The 16,154-nt window shown below is 43.0% G+C and overlaps 1 protein-coding gene across 4 annotated transcripts in view; it reads left to right on the top strand.

Annotated features, from left to right (window-relative positions):
• Positions 1–16,154, top strand: part of KIF2A (kinesin family member 2A) — a 79,224-nt gene that overhangs the window by 42,510 nt on the left and 20,560 nt on the right. For 2 of the 4 annotated variants that reach the window (XM_018571005.1, XM_018571003.1), the window contains exons 5-10: positions 912–977; positions 4,859–4,959; positions 5,065–5,160; positions 6,373–6,427; positions 9,525–9,687; positions 14,546–14,636. In XM_018571005.1, the coding sequence (XP_018426507.1) occupies positions 912–977; positions 4,859–4,959; positions 5,065–5,160; positions 6,373–6,427; positions 9,525–9,687; positions 14,546–14,636 (572 nt within the window). Of the gene's footprint in view, positions 1–911; positions 1,035–4,858; positions 4,960–5,064; positions 5,161–6,372; positions 6,428–9,524; positions 9,688–14,545; positions 14,637–16,154 lie in introns of all 4 variants that reach the window. The other 2 variants (XM_018571004.1, XM_018571002.1) reach the window with 1 other exon arrangement.

Below are 16,154 nucleotides of genomic sequence, written 5' to 3'. Positions count from 1 at the left end.
CCTCAGACCCTCCGCACATCTCCCCCTCCTCAGACCCTCCGCACATCTCCCCCTCCTCAGACCCTCCGCACATCTCCCCCTCCTCAGACCCTCCGCACATCTCCCCCTCCTCAGACCCTCCGCACATCTCCCCCTCCTCAGACCCTCCGCACGTGAGCCCAGGACTGCACTGCTACCGTGCTTGAGGCAGGCATATGCATATTGGGTATGTATTTTAAAAATGAATGTGGTTCTTGGATTCGTGTGTGTCTGTTTATTTTATTTTTTTTGTTTATTTTTGTTTAGTTCTTAATAGGGATGGGCCGATACTGGCAGTGTTTAATGACTCGCCACCTGGCTTCCTGATTTGCTGGGAAGCTAGACAGCGTGTAATGACTTGTCACCCGGCTTCTCGATTAGCAGGGAAGTCAGTTCCATGCTCCCTCGTCACCAGGTGATGTAGCTTGAAGCCAGCTTTCCGGCCAGTCAGGAAGCCATGGGGTGGGTAATGACTCCCCTGCCCGACTTCCTGATTGGCCAGATTCCTGACGAATCAGGAAGCTGGGCAGGGAGTCATTACACGCTTGTCCGGCTTCCTGATTGGCCGGGAAGCCAATTTTATGCTCCCTGGTGATGAGGGAGCATGGAGTCGGCTTCCCAGGCCAATCAGGAAGCCGGGCAGCGTGCAATGACTCCCTGCCCAGCTTCCTGATACTGGAAGTTCCGGTATCGAGCTAGGCAATGGGACCATTTGGGCGAGTCTGAGTATTCAGTCAAATACTCGGTATCGGTGCACCCTAGTTTTTAATGGTGTGTGTGAAACATAGAGCATATAAAACGTATTTTCATTTGACCTTCCTTCTTATATTACAACTCTGTTATCTTTGCCTGTTCTGTATTAGTTTAACGGTGTCTTTTTTATTCCCTTACAGCAGTCAGTTCAGCCCGGGCACGGCCAAGCCAGCCAGTAGAACAACCGGCCTCCGCACAGCAGAATGGTAGTGTTTCAGATATATCTCCAGATCAACCTGGAAAAAAGGACTTTGGCCCTCCTTGTATGTAACATATGTCTAGGATTGCTTCATATTCTATGTGCACCTTCGTATTGAAATGGAAATCATGAGCACTCAGTTCTTTACCATCTTACATAGCAATCTCATGATCAAACATATGAAGCATCTGCACCTTTCTTTCATTTGAGAGCTATGTGATCACAGTTTCCTGCTGTCAGTGACATTCTAACACAGATCGCATACCCATCACTGCATTGACAGATTAATTTGCATGAAAATTAATATGTAGGTCACACTTGCATGTTCAGCCCATGTGGTTCCTTGGTGACTGTGGCTGGTATGAGTATGTCTGAGTGAGTTAGATTCTGAACATCATTGATATAAATAGTGTGTTGGCCGTTTCTTTTACTCTGATTGATTTTAACTATTTTAAATGCTGTCTGTTCTTGGTTGAACTTTAAGGCTGGGTTCACACCTGGGCGTATTTCAGCGCAATTTGTCGCGCTGAAAAACGCCCTACGCCCGAAATAGTACAGGAGCTTCTTTGGGGCGTATTTTAGCGCGTATCCATTGGTATTCCCGAGTGTGGCTCGGGGTTAACAAAGCGGTAACCCCGAGCCACGCTCAGGAATACAGCGTAGGTCTTACCTTGTCCACGATCCCCGCTGTGTCCTCTGGCTGCTGCCATCTTCCGGGTTCCGTCCCTTGCAAGTGTCCACGTCTCAGGGGGGCGGGACCGGCGGGAAGTTTATAAAGTTTAAAAAATAAAATCATACCGCCGGGGAGGTTAAAAAACGTGTGTCGATCACGCGTTTCCGTGAACAAAAAAAGGTCTTTTTGAAAGGTGCTGAAAAAAATGAGCATAAAAAAGCGAGCATAAAATGCTCCTATTTGGAACGCCCAGGTGTGAACCCAGCCTAAAGGTTTACCTGCAAATAGGTTACAAACAACATAATATGTAGGAGAAGGGTGAAGATGTTTCTTGAGATGGACTCTGCACTCTGTTCCTCCAGTGCTGGTGGCTTCTTTTGTGCCATTTTGGATGGAAGGCCCTACTTCTATTAATGAGCAGATACCATAGTGTTACACCTATGAGCGAGGTAGTATTTGGTGGCAGATGCACTACTTTGATGTTGGGATGAAATTTGTCCATGAATTGGAGGTGGCCCCGAGCATAGTCCAGCAGCGAAAGAATGTTGATTGGGGTGTCCTTCTCCAAGCAATATTTCTCTATCTCCAGGATAAAGTGGTGAAAAAAACAGCCTTTGAAAATGGCCTGGGTAACCCAGGCTTTGTGGTTACTCCTCCACACGACAGGAAGGGAGCCCTTGGCTCTGTTTTTAAAGGCTCTTGGGTTCTCTGCATGATAAACTAAGAGGCTTCAGCTTCATATCGCCGGAAGCATTGCCACCAAACAGAGTTAGCCTATCCTTTGCTACTTTATAGCCTGGCATGGGCTTTTCGTCCTTACTGATGTAACTTCGGTCTGGCATCCACTTCCAGTACAGTCCTGTTTCATCCACATTAAAAACCTGCTCAGGTAGATACTCGCCTTCATCAATAATTTCTCAAAGCGTTTCAGGAAATTCCTGGGCAGCTACCGTATCGGCACTCGCTGCCTCGCCACTTACTTTTACATTGTGAAGGTTGGCGCTAGCCTTGAACCGATGAAACCAGCCATAGCGGGCATTAAAAGAGGCGCCCTCTGAATCTTCGCCATGTTTCTTCAAGTCTTCATAAAGGCTTTTATTTTTCTCTTGAATTGGCATTAAGCTGAGCGGGACTCGACGCTGATCCCGCATGCACACACTGAGAGTTTTCTCTATCTTCTCCATCACTTTTCCATGCTTCTTATTATTGTGGACATCTTCGGCACAACAGACTTCACATGTTCCATGATCTTCTTCTTAAAGCTGGCCATACACCTTACAATTTATCTGCAGATTTTCTGTGGTCAGCTGGAAAAGGTGTAACAGATTCCTCCATCTACACTAAACTGTGTGGATGGAGTAATCTCCACCTGGGCCAATCTGTTGCACTTTTTCCATCTGACCACAGAAAATCTGCAGATAATTGTAAGGTGTATGGGCACCTTTTAGACTCGTGCTGATGGTTGAACGATTCATGTTATGAGAATGAGCGACGTCTACCATTTTTTCGCCTCGCTCCAGTCCCTCAATTATTTCTACTTCTGATTCCATTGTTATGACTTTGTGCTTCTTAGCAGTACAAGCTACATCACCGCTGCTTTTACGCTTGCGTCTGGACAGCCTAGGCTACATACTGTACAATAAAGTACACAAAAGCACAGCCATTTGTAGCGGACACACGTGACAATGTACGCAAGACACATGACAAAACTTCTGTGTTTGGACGCACGCTCCGATCGCGTTTTTGAAAGTCTGCAACTTGAAGGTTGTTAAGTAGAGCACTTACTGGGGGGGAATTTACCAAAACTGGAGCAACTGTGCATGATAACCAATCGGCTTCTCTCTTCAGTTTGTTCAAATAAGATTTGAAAATGAAGCATAGAAGCTGATTGGTTGCTGTGCACAGCTGCTCCAGTTTTTGTCTGCTCCAGTTTTGATGAATTCCCCTCAATGTGTTTACATCTTGGCTATGGTTTTAGTGGGAACACCTCTTAAAAAAAAAAACAAGGGCAGGTTCCATTGCTCACTGTTCTGTCGGAATATACTGTTCACCTGACTTTCATGCTGACCAAGTGTCATTAACACTTTGAATCCGTGAGCTAAAATATAAAATACATATGCAAATCTGAAGTCTGACAAACGTCAGAATTTATTGCCTGGATTCTTGTTTGTATTGCGTCAAGAGATGGCCATACTAGTAGCATGTTCAGGTCATTGTCAATAGTGGCTCCCAATACAGGTTTCCTTTTAAGAATTCTCAAATTAGCCTGAAGGTTTTTTTTTTCTTGTCTAAATATAACTAAATAATGTGTCTTGGCTGCTAAAACTGCAAGCACTAATATGCTAACTAGCCAGTCTTTTAGACCAGACACTCAGATTTGTCACCTGTGCCCATCCTACTTATTATGATTGAAAGTCAGTGGTAGTCATGTTGTCTTTGCACCCAGGCTTCGTCCTTGACAGCCATAGTTAGTGTTATGTCTCGCTGCCTTCTTTTAGACCCCCTTATACATGATCGTGGTGCTTTGCACACATCCACGCACCTGAATACTGCTCCTAAATGCGCAGTCCTAAAGGGTATATTGTTTCAAATGACTAGATGCACACCAAAAACTTCTTTGCTGCATGTTTGGAGGAATGGTACCAGTAGTGCCCCACATGCTGTAATACTGCAGCACCCCTACCTGTTAGGGTCCCCCCTTCCCCTCTGCTATGAGACTGGGTGTTTTCCCATCTGTATTTTAAAGATGACTCTTTAGCTCATGACAGTGAAGTGAAAGGAAATATTCCAACACTATCTTTCAGCTATAACCTGGTTTCAAGGCTGTGTGTGTGTATTTAAAGCGGACCTATATTAATAAAATGTACCTTTTTAGCATATGATTCCTGATTAGAAGCTCCAGAGAACTCCTACACATGTGTCCTAGGTACCCCTCAAGTCCTCTAGATTTGAAAAGCCAATCAAATGTTTCATAGGCATACCCTGCCCATTCTAGCTTCTTATTACTGGATTACATTGATGGTGTCATCAGGAGGGCTGGGTCTATAGAGATTCTGTGCAATGTATGAAAAAGTGGGCCTGGGCAAGAAAAGCAGCTACCAGATGTTAGTATATCATCTTTCACAACTAACTTGTCTCGCTATGTTTAAAGGATACGGTTGTCCGAGTCTAGCTTCACTGTAAACATAGTACATTTCATTCTCTTCCCCAAAAAGCCAGGAGAAAATCCAACTGTGTCAAAGAAGTGGAGAAGTTACAGGAGAAGAGAGAGAGGAGGCGGTTACAGCAACAAGAGCTCAGAGAGAAGAGGGCGCAGGTGCGTGAGATTTATTGTATTGTGCCATCACGGATTTATGTTTACCTCTAACCCTTACTTTTCAAGGTATTCATTTTTTTGATCTTGTATTTCTTCATATTTTAGGATATTGATGCCACATACCCAAACTATGAAATAATGTGTATGATAAAAGATTTTAGAGGAAGTTTGGATTACCGACCTTTAACGACAGCTGATACTGTAAGTTCTAGTTTGCACATACTCTACCCAAATGTTGGGTGGAAAAGACTGATGGATAGTGCTTACTCTCTGTTGCCATAATGTTCCCATTTAGATATTCCATACTTAACGCGACACTAAACTCAGGAGTTAAAAATACATTCAGGTACCACACAAATGTAACTTTTTTTTTGTGCTTCACTCAGCTGTAGATCCTCATATCATCTCTGAATTCATGTCGACACTGTCCTTCCTTCTGGAGGGTGGCTACTTTTGCTCCCCATGGTCCCTGTGTATGTTGTAAAGTAGTCACCGCTCCAAGCTCACTCCTGTGATAAGACTACAATCTCATGTTTAGTTTACTCATTTGTACTGAGATTGTAGGCCATCACAGGCGCAAGCTTGGAGCGGTGACTACTTTACAACACAAACAGGTACCATGGGGAACAAAAGTAGCCACCCTCCAGTAGAAAGGACAGTGTCAGCACCAATTCAGAGATGATTTGAGGATCTACAGCCGAGTGATACACAAATTAGATACTGTTTTGTTAACTGTTTAGGTACTTGAATGTATTTTTAAGATTTACCTCCTGAGTTTAGTGTCACTTTATCATGTATGCTGCCAGAGACTGAGGGTTGTTAGTTAATCGCTTATATATCTCACTTGAAGTGAACCGGTCTTAAAAACTACAACACAATTGCAGGCACATTGTGATGCTTGCAAAAACAGGTTTTCATATTCAGGTAAATGTTTGTGCCATTGGGAAACCTCTGCAACCCAAGCAAACAAAAGTACACAGGGCATCCACTTTAGCTCTACTCCAAACCAGTGTCAGTAAAACGAGCATCTCCAGACATCTCTTGTGAGTGTTTATCCCTTGTCTATCCTTCATTCCTTAAAATAATCATACGTCACTCAGAGATGAACTGCAGTTGTTGGATTTTATTTAAAAGCATGCTTTCTGCGTTCATGTTGGCCTTCAGATTTACCAGGGTATGATTCATAATGGCAAATAATGAATATTTTAAGAGCAACCAACAACCTATAAATATTCCCTTTCCCTGCCCAATTATCTCGAGTTTCTAGAACTAGTCATATTGCTTGCAGATATTTGGCCCCTGAAATGTAAATGATTCCTTGCAAGCATTTAACCGTTGTGGAAATTTGTTTGGGAAATACATTTTTTTAAAGTTAGATTTTTTTTTTTTTTATAATGCTTGTATTTCTTACAGATTGATGAGCACAGGATATGTGTCTGTGTAAGGAAACGTCCACTAAATAAGAAAGGTGAGGATCAAGTGTAACAAATTCTGTATTCTCCTAGAACTGGCACTGATCTGTCATCAGTTGAACAAATAAGTAATTACTTTTGTGGTCTGTACTGGAAGAATGAAAATAGGAATCTGATTCTTAGAGACTTAATATTCTAACTCCAAAAAACACAGTAAAGATGAAATGTATTGTAGGTCATTATTTAGTACGCCCAGTTACATCCAAGAAGCTCCCGGCAGGCCGTGTATACACAGTGGCTGGCCGGGAGGTAGTTAAATAATATTAGCGCAAGAACTTGCTGAACACATCTTCTTATGTCAACTCAAGTGTGAGCTTAACACGATGTAAACAAAGGAATAGATTGTAGCACACCAAACTTCTTTTTTTCTTTGCCGATTTACTTATTTTCTTTGCCGATTTTACTTATTTGCCCTCCACAGTGAGAGGGAAGGTACTATAGAAATTAAATGTATGTATTTTTTCATATCGGGTTTGTTTTTGATCTGAAGTATGCATTTTTTCCAGTCATGGAGTACTGTAAATCCTTTTAATGTTGGTATTGGCAAGTCTTCTGTCTCTTTAAAATTACATGACATTACATACAGTATGTTTCTCTTTAACTGGGTTGCTTGTCCTTGTCAAACAGGCAAGAGATAGCAAACTGCTTTTCCCTGCTATTGGATAGCATATTGTCATGTGTCCTCTACAGTCTCACAATATTGCTTGAGCAGGAAAAGAAATTGTGAAGAGATGTTATCCTTGAATATTTTTAGCTTGCTTGATGACTTTAATACGGTTTAATGTATATCAAATCCAAAAAGCAACATTTTATATATAGCAGCATGTACGGAGAAGTGTGTGTATGTACAGGTGAAACTCGAATAATTAGAATATTGAAATAAATGAACTTTGCACAATATTCTAATTATTCGAGTTTCACCTGTGTGTGTGTGTGTGTGTGTGTATATATATATATCTATATATATCTATAATTTCATCCTTTCACAGATTTTGTGTCTGTGTAATGTTCTGTGGACAGAACTGAAAATCAGATAATGTTATCAGCTATTTTCTGTGAACTGCAGGGCAATGCCCCTTGATGTAATGAAGACGAGGAGAGGGGGAGGTGTTTGTAATCCGCATTAAAGAGCAAACCAAGAGTGTCAACTGTGTCCCTCCATAGATTCAGTGCATGAGCACGATCACTTTAGGGCAAGAAGTGTGTTACTGGCAGAATCGCAAGGTGAATATAAAGAAACAAAACTTGAAAAAGAGGACTCAATTGGGGGACATGGGGAGTATTTAAACTTAGGGTTATAGTTCCTCTAATGGAGGATGCAACACTAGCAAAGAAAAAACTATAGGAGAGAGCAGAATAACCACTCCTACTACCAGCTTGCCTCAGTTTTGTACCAAAGTAGTACCGGAAGGAGGAATATACAGAGGGGTGGGACCAGAGGGGGTCAAGAAGTCTTTAACCTTTGGAATGTCCTAAAATAGTCCATCTAAGGTGGTGGGCCCACAAAAAAAATAAAAGCTGAGGACTGTCTTCATCTAAAGGACCTTGTACTAGAACCTGTCTTCAAATAAGGCCAAAATGTGCACCTGCTAGAACCTAGAGAATGTGTGAACAGAACAGTTTGCAGTCTTGGTTGATGCCGAAAAAACAGAAATGCACTCTGAGATCTAGTAGTGTGCAACTTGACAGGGAAGAGTGAAATCTGATTGAGACTATAATTTTAGATGATGGACTGCCAAAGCCACCTAGAGATGGTGAATTGAGAAGCTGGCGTACCCTTTTGGGGCCCATCCAGGATGGCAAAAAGAGAATCGATTTTTCCGGAAAACAGTAGCAGAGAGAGACTTTCACAGCCCGAACCACATGCAACCAATGCAGCGCCATGTCCTTTTGGTGAACTATAACTGGACCAGTGGTTGGAAGAATGATATCCTGGTTAAGATAAAAGGCAAAAACCACCTTAGGCTAGCAACAAGACCTGGGTCTTAACACCAACTTTTCTCTATGACAAAACCATAAAGTGTACTTGCAGGTCAGGGTAGCTGAGGTGATGGCTATAAGGAAAACTACCTTGTGGGTGAAAGTAGAGAGAAGAAAGACTTTAATGGGTTCAAACGACAGTTTCTGAAGTGCAGGGAGATTGTGATTCGGGTCCCATGTGGTCACAGGGTAGTGGACCGAGGGTGGTCTTAATCAGGAAACTCAGATGAGAGGTCAAATGGCATGATAACAATCCACAATCTGGTAGTGCAAGATTAGGAAATGTTGGTGCATTGGAAAGATGGGGACATGTAGCTTTAGTGTCTTTGATGTCCTTCTCTAGTCAAAATACCTGAACAGTGATGACAGCTGGTGTCTTGACTGTTGTCGCTGTTCAGCCAAACATTTTCTGACCGGCTCTCTTAATTTTCTGATCGAAGGATGCGGGGGGAAGGCTCCCAACAGGTCCACCTACTGAGCAAATTTTGGCCAGTTCATCAAGAACCAGCTGAAATTCACAGTGTATGGCCAGCGGTGCAAATGAAGTGACTACCAACAGATGGTTAAATCTCTCAGTAGCAAAGAAATGTATTTGCCATTTTATCCCTATTGTAAGTCTTTGCACATGTGGGATGGAACTTAAGTGTGTGCCTCTGCTCATCTTTCTTGTTCAGTTACAGAATGGGGTGGACCTTGGACCAGCCATTATTGCTCTACTGGAGTGTAGGCTACAAGGAGGTCCAGGAACTGGCTGTACTATCTGCCAACCTGTTCTTCATGAGCACACTGAAGAGAATTGTCTACCCGTTGACATATTAATTTGTCCAGAGATGAGCTTTACAATAGATGCAGCAATAATTTTTGCTTGTAAATCTGTGAAGGAGCCAAACATACTGTATATTCATTGTTTTAATCATCCTAGTGATTGTGCTGCATACAGTTAGGTGCACGTAACTACAGCTATGTCTGTCCACATTATACAACACTTTAGAGGTCAGTCTGCTTGTGCATTCACATTTTGCCATTGGTTTAAAAAATATTTAATTGAAATGTGTTTTTATCTTTTTAGAAATGTTGCTTTTATAATGTCATTTGTTGGTTTTTGCTTTTCAGAGAACACAATGAAAGACCTAGATGTCATTACAATTCCTAGTAAAGATGTAGTAATGGTGCACGAGCCCAAACAGAAGGTGGATCTCACAAGATATCTAGAAAACCAAACTTTTCGCTTTGACTATGCCTTTGATGAAACGACACCCAATGAAATGGTCTACCGGTATGTAAGTCATATAATACTTATGATTAATAAGTCTTATTGGCTCTGTATAAATCACTAATAATACCACATATAGAATGACCAGTTTTTGACATTGTTTTAAAGAGGGATAAAATGCAAGCAGTGAAAGTACCTAAATATGTTTAGGTATTGGCCTCTAGTAGGGATGCACTGATACCATTTTATCCACACAGAGTACAAGTTCCTCAAATACTCGCCAATACCAATTACTGATACCTTTCTTTTGTGTGTCTCATGTGACACTTTTTCTAGAAAAAAAAATAGTTGATATGATTTTAGGACTGTGGTGAATTGCCAGGGCCCGGTCCCAGCTGCAAACACTGTGCCCCTGGTAGTTCTGTTACTGACTCCAAGCTGTAGAGGGACTACAAATCCCAGTGATACATTGTACAGCAATCCACAAAACCACTAGCTATAGAGGACTACAAATCCCAGCAATGCATTATACATCGATGCAGAAAAATATTAAGCTACATACTCTCTGCTGCTCCAGGGTGCTGGCTTGATGTCTTCAGCAGAGAATCTCGGGCGGCTGCACGGGCTCTGGGGTGGGCTCTGGGTTGGGCTGCGCAGTCTCACCCGGGTCCCGGTCAGTCGGCGGGTGTGGGCAGTGAGGAGGAGATTTTGTTTGGCGCTGTAAACCAACCCTGCCGGTCACAGGTAGGCTGCCTGGATTGGCGCTTTGTATCGGGGCATTTTCACGAGTTTAAGTACTCATGAAAATGCCCAGTATCTGCACTGATACTAGTATCGTTGCTTCCCTAGCACTCTACTGTACAACAGAGCTCAGAGACGGGAAGGGGGAAGCCGCACAATAGGTCAATCTGGTTTATCATAGTGCAAGGATCATGCCGAGGAAAAGAGAGCAGAGTGACAGATGCTCTCATGAGTGTGCTACTTCTCTTTTCACTGTGCAATCCCAGAATAAAGGGGTAGAAGACCTATAAGTGAAAGTAAAACCACAGCAGAGAAAGATCAGGTCTCTTCCCCTGCCAAGCAGGAGTGGAATCTGTAACAGACTGTAATGTACAGACAGTTGTCTCCACTAAGGATGACATTGGTGAACCTTGTGCCCTTTCTTGCACCAGTGTGTTTGTAGGAAGAAGCTGTGCATACATGTTTAAGACTTCTTCCCTTTTCCTAATGTGTAACTGGGCAATTTGCTTGCTTGCGTTTGTTCTGTATTTAGACTATTCAAGTAACTTCCTCATTCCTGAGTGTCAAGTAGGAGTGTCCACCTGCTATAATCACATGATCAGTTTAGTAATTGGGTAACAACCGCTGTCCAAAAAAACTGAATCCCATTTTTTTTAAAGCAAAATTTTAGTTTTCTTTCAAAAGTTGAAGAAACTTTTTGAATGAGTGCAAATGCTTGTAGTACGTGTTGTATTGCCTTCAATGGAAGCCCTATATGGTCCCACAATTACCTGATCATTGTTTTGGGCTTTTAAATCAGTGCAGTGTATGGCCACACTTGGCTACTCGGAGACATTGCCCATTCAGTCCATCCCGGTTATGTTTTGGAGTTGGATGCTGCCGGAGCCTACCCATCTATTGTCCCCTTGGGGACAATAGAAAAAGGCTCCCCTTTTTAGATGTAACATGTGCGGCACAATAGGCGCAATCGTTGTTTTTTTTCTTTTTTACTTTAATGCTTCTTTCTTTTTTCATTTTTGTATGACTTTTTTTTTTACATAACTTTATTGCTATCACATAGGGAGATAAGAAGCCCCCTATGTGATAGCCAATTTACATGACAGGTCCTCTTTATGAAGACATCAGGGGTCTCCAAGACCCCTAATGTCACCTAGGGACCCCCAGAGAAGCTAATGAAGCAGAGATCTGCTTCTGTAGCTGGAGAGTGACACTGAATGCAGGAAGTGATGTAATGTACATCACTTCCTGCATTCCGGGACTGGAGAGTAGATCAAAGGGAGATCGTGTACTGACCGCCCTTCGATCTCCTGTCACAGAGCCGTGCCGGTCCCGGCCGCATTGGGCACAGCGGATCTCGGGAACGGCAACGGCAGTGACAGCTGCTGGTAATACAAACGATCGGGCGTCTCGAGACACTCGATCGCTTGAATGTAAAGCTTCTGGCCGTGTAATTACATCGGCCGGCCGGGAAGCTGCTCGTCGGGCTCCGCCGTCCTCTCGTCACTAACGAGCGTACGAGTGGATTTTTCAAGCCCTGATAATCACTATGAAGGCTAAAGTAAAACCTTCCGTTTTTGCTGGTGAGCATAACTTTTGTGTATTGAAGCAGAGTTGAGTAGCTGAGCTTCTCCTGAACACCTCACTCTTGTGGCACTTGTGTTAGTCACTGCAGGGTTAGTAAGGATATTAAGGTTTAGCTGCAGGAAGTTATGAGATTGAAACTTCCTTGTCTTCACACACACATGTTATGTAGATGTGCTTGTTACTGTTCTGCTTGAGGCAAATATGTTACACAAAGCTCTAGTCCTGTACAACTGTACAGCATGTAATTATGGTTCTTCTGATTCATGTCAGGGGAGGAATATGGAGGCCCCAAGGGATGACAGCCTTAATCCTTCCTTCGCGGCTTAAAGTAGACCCGTGCTTTGCCAAAGCAACAGTTTAGCTTAAAGGTGCAAGCAAAGGCAAGATGTTTTTTAATTTTATAATTCAAACCAACTTTATTAACGCAAATCGCTCGCAACAGGTAACGTAAAATAAGGCACGTGAGGAATAGAAATGTCAGTACAGAATAGTAAGAAATATTGCTTAATGAACAGGAAATTTCAGTAATGGAAGGTTAAGGTGGAAGTAGGAGAGATCCTCATTGGGGGAAAAAAGGAAGGGGAAAATGGAGATGTCAGCATAAAATGTATCACTATATAGTGCATCGATTTCCGATTTAATTCTTTTAAGCATATTAGAAACAATCTTCCAAAACCGAAAAAAGAATGGACACCTGGGAGACGCCCTCTTGCTCTATCCTACACTCTCTTACTCACATTTTCAATCTTTCCCTCCCCTCTAAAACATGCACTGGTCACCCCAATACCAAGAAAACCCAAAGTGGACCTTCCAATACCATCTCTATGCTGATGACACTCAAATATATGTTTCTACTCCACAACTCGCCCCCTCAGTGTCCTTGCGTGTCACTAGTTTACTAACTGACATATCAGTCTGGATGTCGCAATCCTTCTTAAAACGCAACCTTTCAAAAACCGAGCTCATGATATTTCCTCCCCCCTGTGCACCTTCCCCCAACTTTTCCTTTCAGATTGATAACACAACTATCCAACCCTCCCCCCATGCCATATCATCCTTGACTCGGACCTCACCTTTCTGCCACACATCCAATCACTATCCAAATCCTGCCGCCTTCACCTTCGTAACAGCTCCAAAATACACCCCTTCCTGACCAATGAAACCGCAAAATTACTCATCCACTCCCTTGTTATCCCTAGTCTTGACTATTACAACTCCCTCCTCATTGGCTTACCTCTACACAGGCTCCTCCCCCCTTCAGTTTATCAGTTTACCAACCGCTCAGTGTCTGCAACCCCCCTCTGCCAATAGCCCAAAGGATAAAATTCAAAATATTAACAACCACTTATAAATCAAATCCACAACTCTGGCCCCGGCTATATCTCCAGTCTTGTCTCAAAGTATCATCCTAACCGCCCCCTCTGCTCTTCCAAAGACTGGAAGCGTGTAATGACCCCCTTATTCGGCTTTTTTGCGGAGCCCGAGCCGGCGCGTCCTGCGCCCTTCTTCATGTCGGTATGTCTTTTAAATGTGTCCCGGTCTATATCCCTGAGTACGCACAAGTGAAGAGTTATGGACGGGATGTCCAAGCTTGCAGAGAGGGGAGGCCCGGAGCTCAGCTTAGGTGCGTCCTGCCGCCATGAGTTCTAGGACACGCCCCCCAGAACAGGAGCTCTCTGGAACTCTTTACCCCAACCTATCCGACTATCTCCCACTCTTACTGCCTTTAGGCGATCCCTAAAGACTGATCTCTTCATGGAAGCCTATCCCACCTCAACCTAACCACTGAACTATCATGTTCTCAAGCAATTTCATCCCCACACAGCTACCTCCTCATGTATCACTGGCACCTCCCTTTTAGATTGTAAGCCCTCACGGTCAGGGCCCTCCTTACCATCTTGTCTTGAATTGTATTGTAATTGTAATGTCTTCCTTATATTGTAAAGCGCTGCGCAAACTGTTGGCGCTATATAAATCCTGTATAAAAATAGTAAATGAAGAAGAGAGTAAGGGTGGGTGGGGTATTGAAGATGACCTCGCTCCACAGCCAGAGGACTCAGTACCGATAGAACATAACATAAGCATTCAAGGAAGTCTGAGAAAACACATCAGGCGAATCTAGGGAAATTACTTTACGTTTAGTTTACTAATTGGTATTGAGATTGTAGTCCATCACAGGAGCGAGCTTGGAGCTACCTCACAACACACACAGGGACCATGGGGAACGAAAGTAGCCCCCCTCCGAAAGGAAGGACAGTGTCCACCAATTCAGAGATGATTTGAAGCTCTACAGCTGTGCGATACACAAATAAGATACATTTTTGTTGATAGGGTACTTGAATGTAAGTTTAAGATATTAATACCTTTTTACACTTTTACCACTTTAGTGTCTCTTAAAATGCTGGATATAAAACCGTGGCAGAGCCATTTTCTCCATGTGTGGATGTCAGTTTTTGCAGTTGGGAGTGTAACTGTTGTGGCCTCGAATCCGAGTACTTGCATTGCAGTATAATGGGTTGAATAAAAGAAGTTGGTACTTACAACCACAATTATGTATATTGAGATCTGTAAACATTTGTTATTCATTTTTCAATAGGTTTACTGCAAGACCTCTGGTAGAAACTATCTTCGAAAGGGGAATGGCCACTTGCTTTGCTTATGGGCAAACTGGAAGCGGTAAAACCCATGTAAGTTTTACTCTTACAATATAATTTTCTGTGATACAGACATTAAAAGAAAAGCACATAACTAGTGCTCAGAGTCTAATTCCTTGTTTTTGGTGCCAAAGCTCAATTAAGAAATAGGAAAACTACTATGCGGTTGATTATGACTTCATATTCTTGCCCATGGGCAGATTTACTGTTAAAAACTCAAATCATATACTTCTGCTTTAATACAGAGACTTGTACATTACGCTAATTAATGCATACAATGGCTGAAATTGATCAAGCTTCAGTAACAAATGGCACTCTGAGGAATGCTAAAATGTCTTAGAAGACCACTTGAGCATGCACTAATCATGTTTTAAGGTGCTTTTAAGTGGAACTGAACTCAGAAAGAGAAGATATGCTATGTTTTGGGGCAGGGCTTGACAGCTGCCTCACTGCTGAATGTAAACATGTGAATGTAGGCGGTACCCTTTTAATAAACATACTTATATTATGAAAAATAAAATATAATAATACTCATAACACCCATTGTGGTTTAAACTGGCCGCGGCCCCTTGGTTACCATATTAAAATAATCTCAAACATTATTAAACTCAAACTGATAACTGTAACTTGAACTTAAAATAACCGCAAAAAATTGCTCAGCCACTATGACTCGAGCAATATTATAAAATCATCCAACAAGAAGTCCCCTCTTTCTAAAGAGTGACATACCACATAAAGGAGCAAGCGACAAATAGCTAAAGGGCGGGAGCTCGCTGTGAAGAGTCCAGCCGAATGACCGTTTTTTCCTCAACCGTGCTTTATCTAAGCTCCTGGGCTAACTGTCCGGAAACTTCTAGAAGAGACACGAGTCTGAATTTTCCCGCCGAAAACTGTCTTTTTCCCGCCAAAATTTGTCAGTTAACATTTGTCAGTTAGCACCTTAAAGGGACAGTACCTAAATTTAATGGAAACAGGAGAAAAAACACCGGGACGGCCACAATCCCATGTCAGTGGGCCTAAATAAATTATTCCCACTTTTCCATAGCAGGCAGTAATTGGCTATTTCAAACTGCAACTGAAAGTTCTCCTTCAGGCCCACCTCTGTTGATTGACAGCAGGCAGTGGCGGGTGCAATAGCCAGCCTGCTATTGACTACTGCAATTTAAAATAGCCAATAGCAGGCTGGCTATTGCTGCCGGCAGCTGGGGGGGTCAATGGTAGTGGCCGGGTGGGGGCATTTGCGGCGTCGAGGAATTGTACCTCCATTTCTCCTCCCACTGCTGTTGCTGCCACCGCAATAACTCTGCCTTTTTTTTCCCCCGCTGCAGACTGACTGTCGGCGATCTCTCCTCACAGCAACAGAGATCTGTATCCCCTCTGACACACCGCTGTAGCAAATTACAGCCTGTGAGGAAAGCCCGCTGACTGTCTGTCTGAGTCTGCAGAGAGGAGGAGAACGAGCGTTATTGCGACGGCGGTGGGAGATGAAACGGAAGTACAGTGGGCTGACAAAAGCCCAGGCGGCCGGACGCAATTTCTAGTCGCATGTGC

This window comes from Nanorana parkeri, unplaced genomic scaffold (genome assembly GCF_000935625.1).
Source record: "Nanorana parkeri isolate BGI_ZX_2015 unplaced genomic scaffold, ASM93562v1 scaffold1652, whole genome shotgun sequence".
Lineage (NCBI taxonomy): Eukaryota > Metazoa > Chordata > Amphibia > Anura > Dicroglossidae > Nanorana > Nanorana parkeri.
The sequence above is the reverse complement of the archived record's forward strand: the minus strand, read 5'-3'. Positions and strand labels throughout refer to the sequence as shown.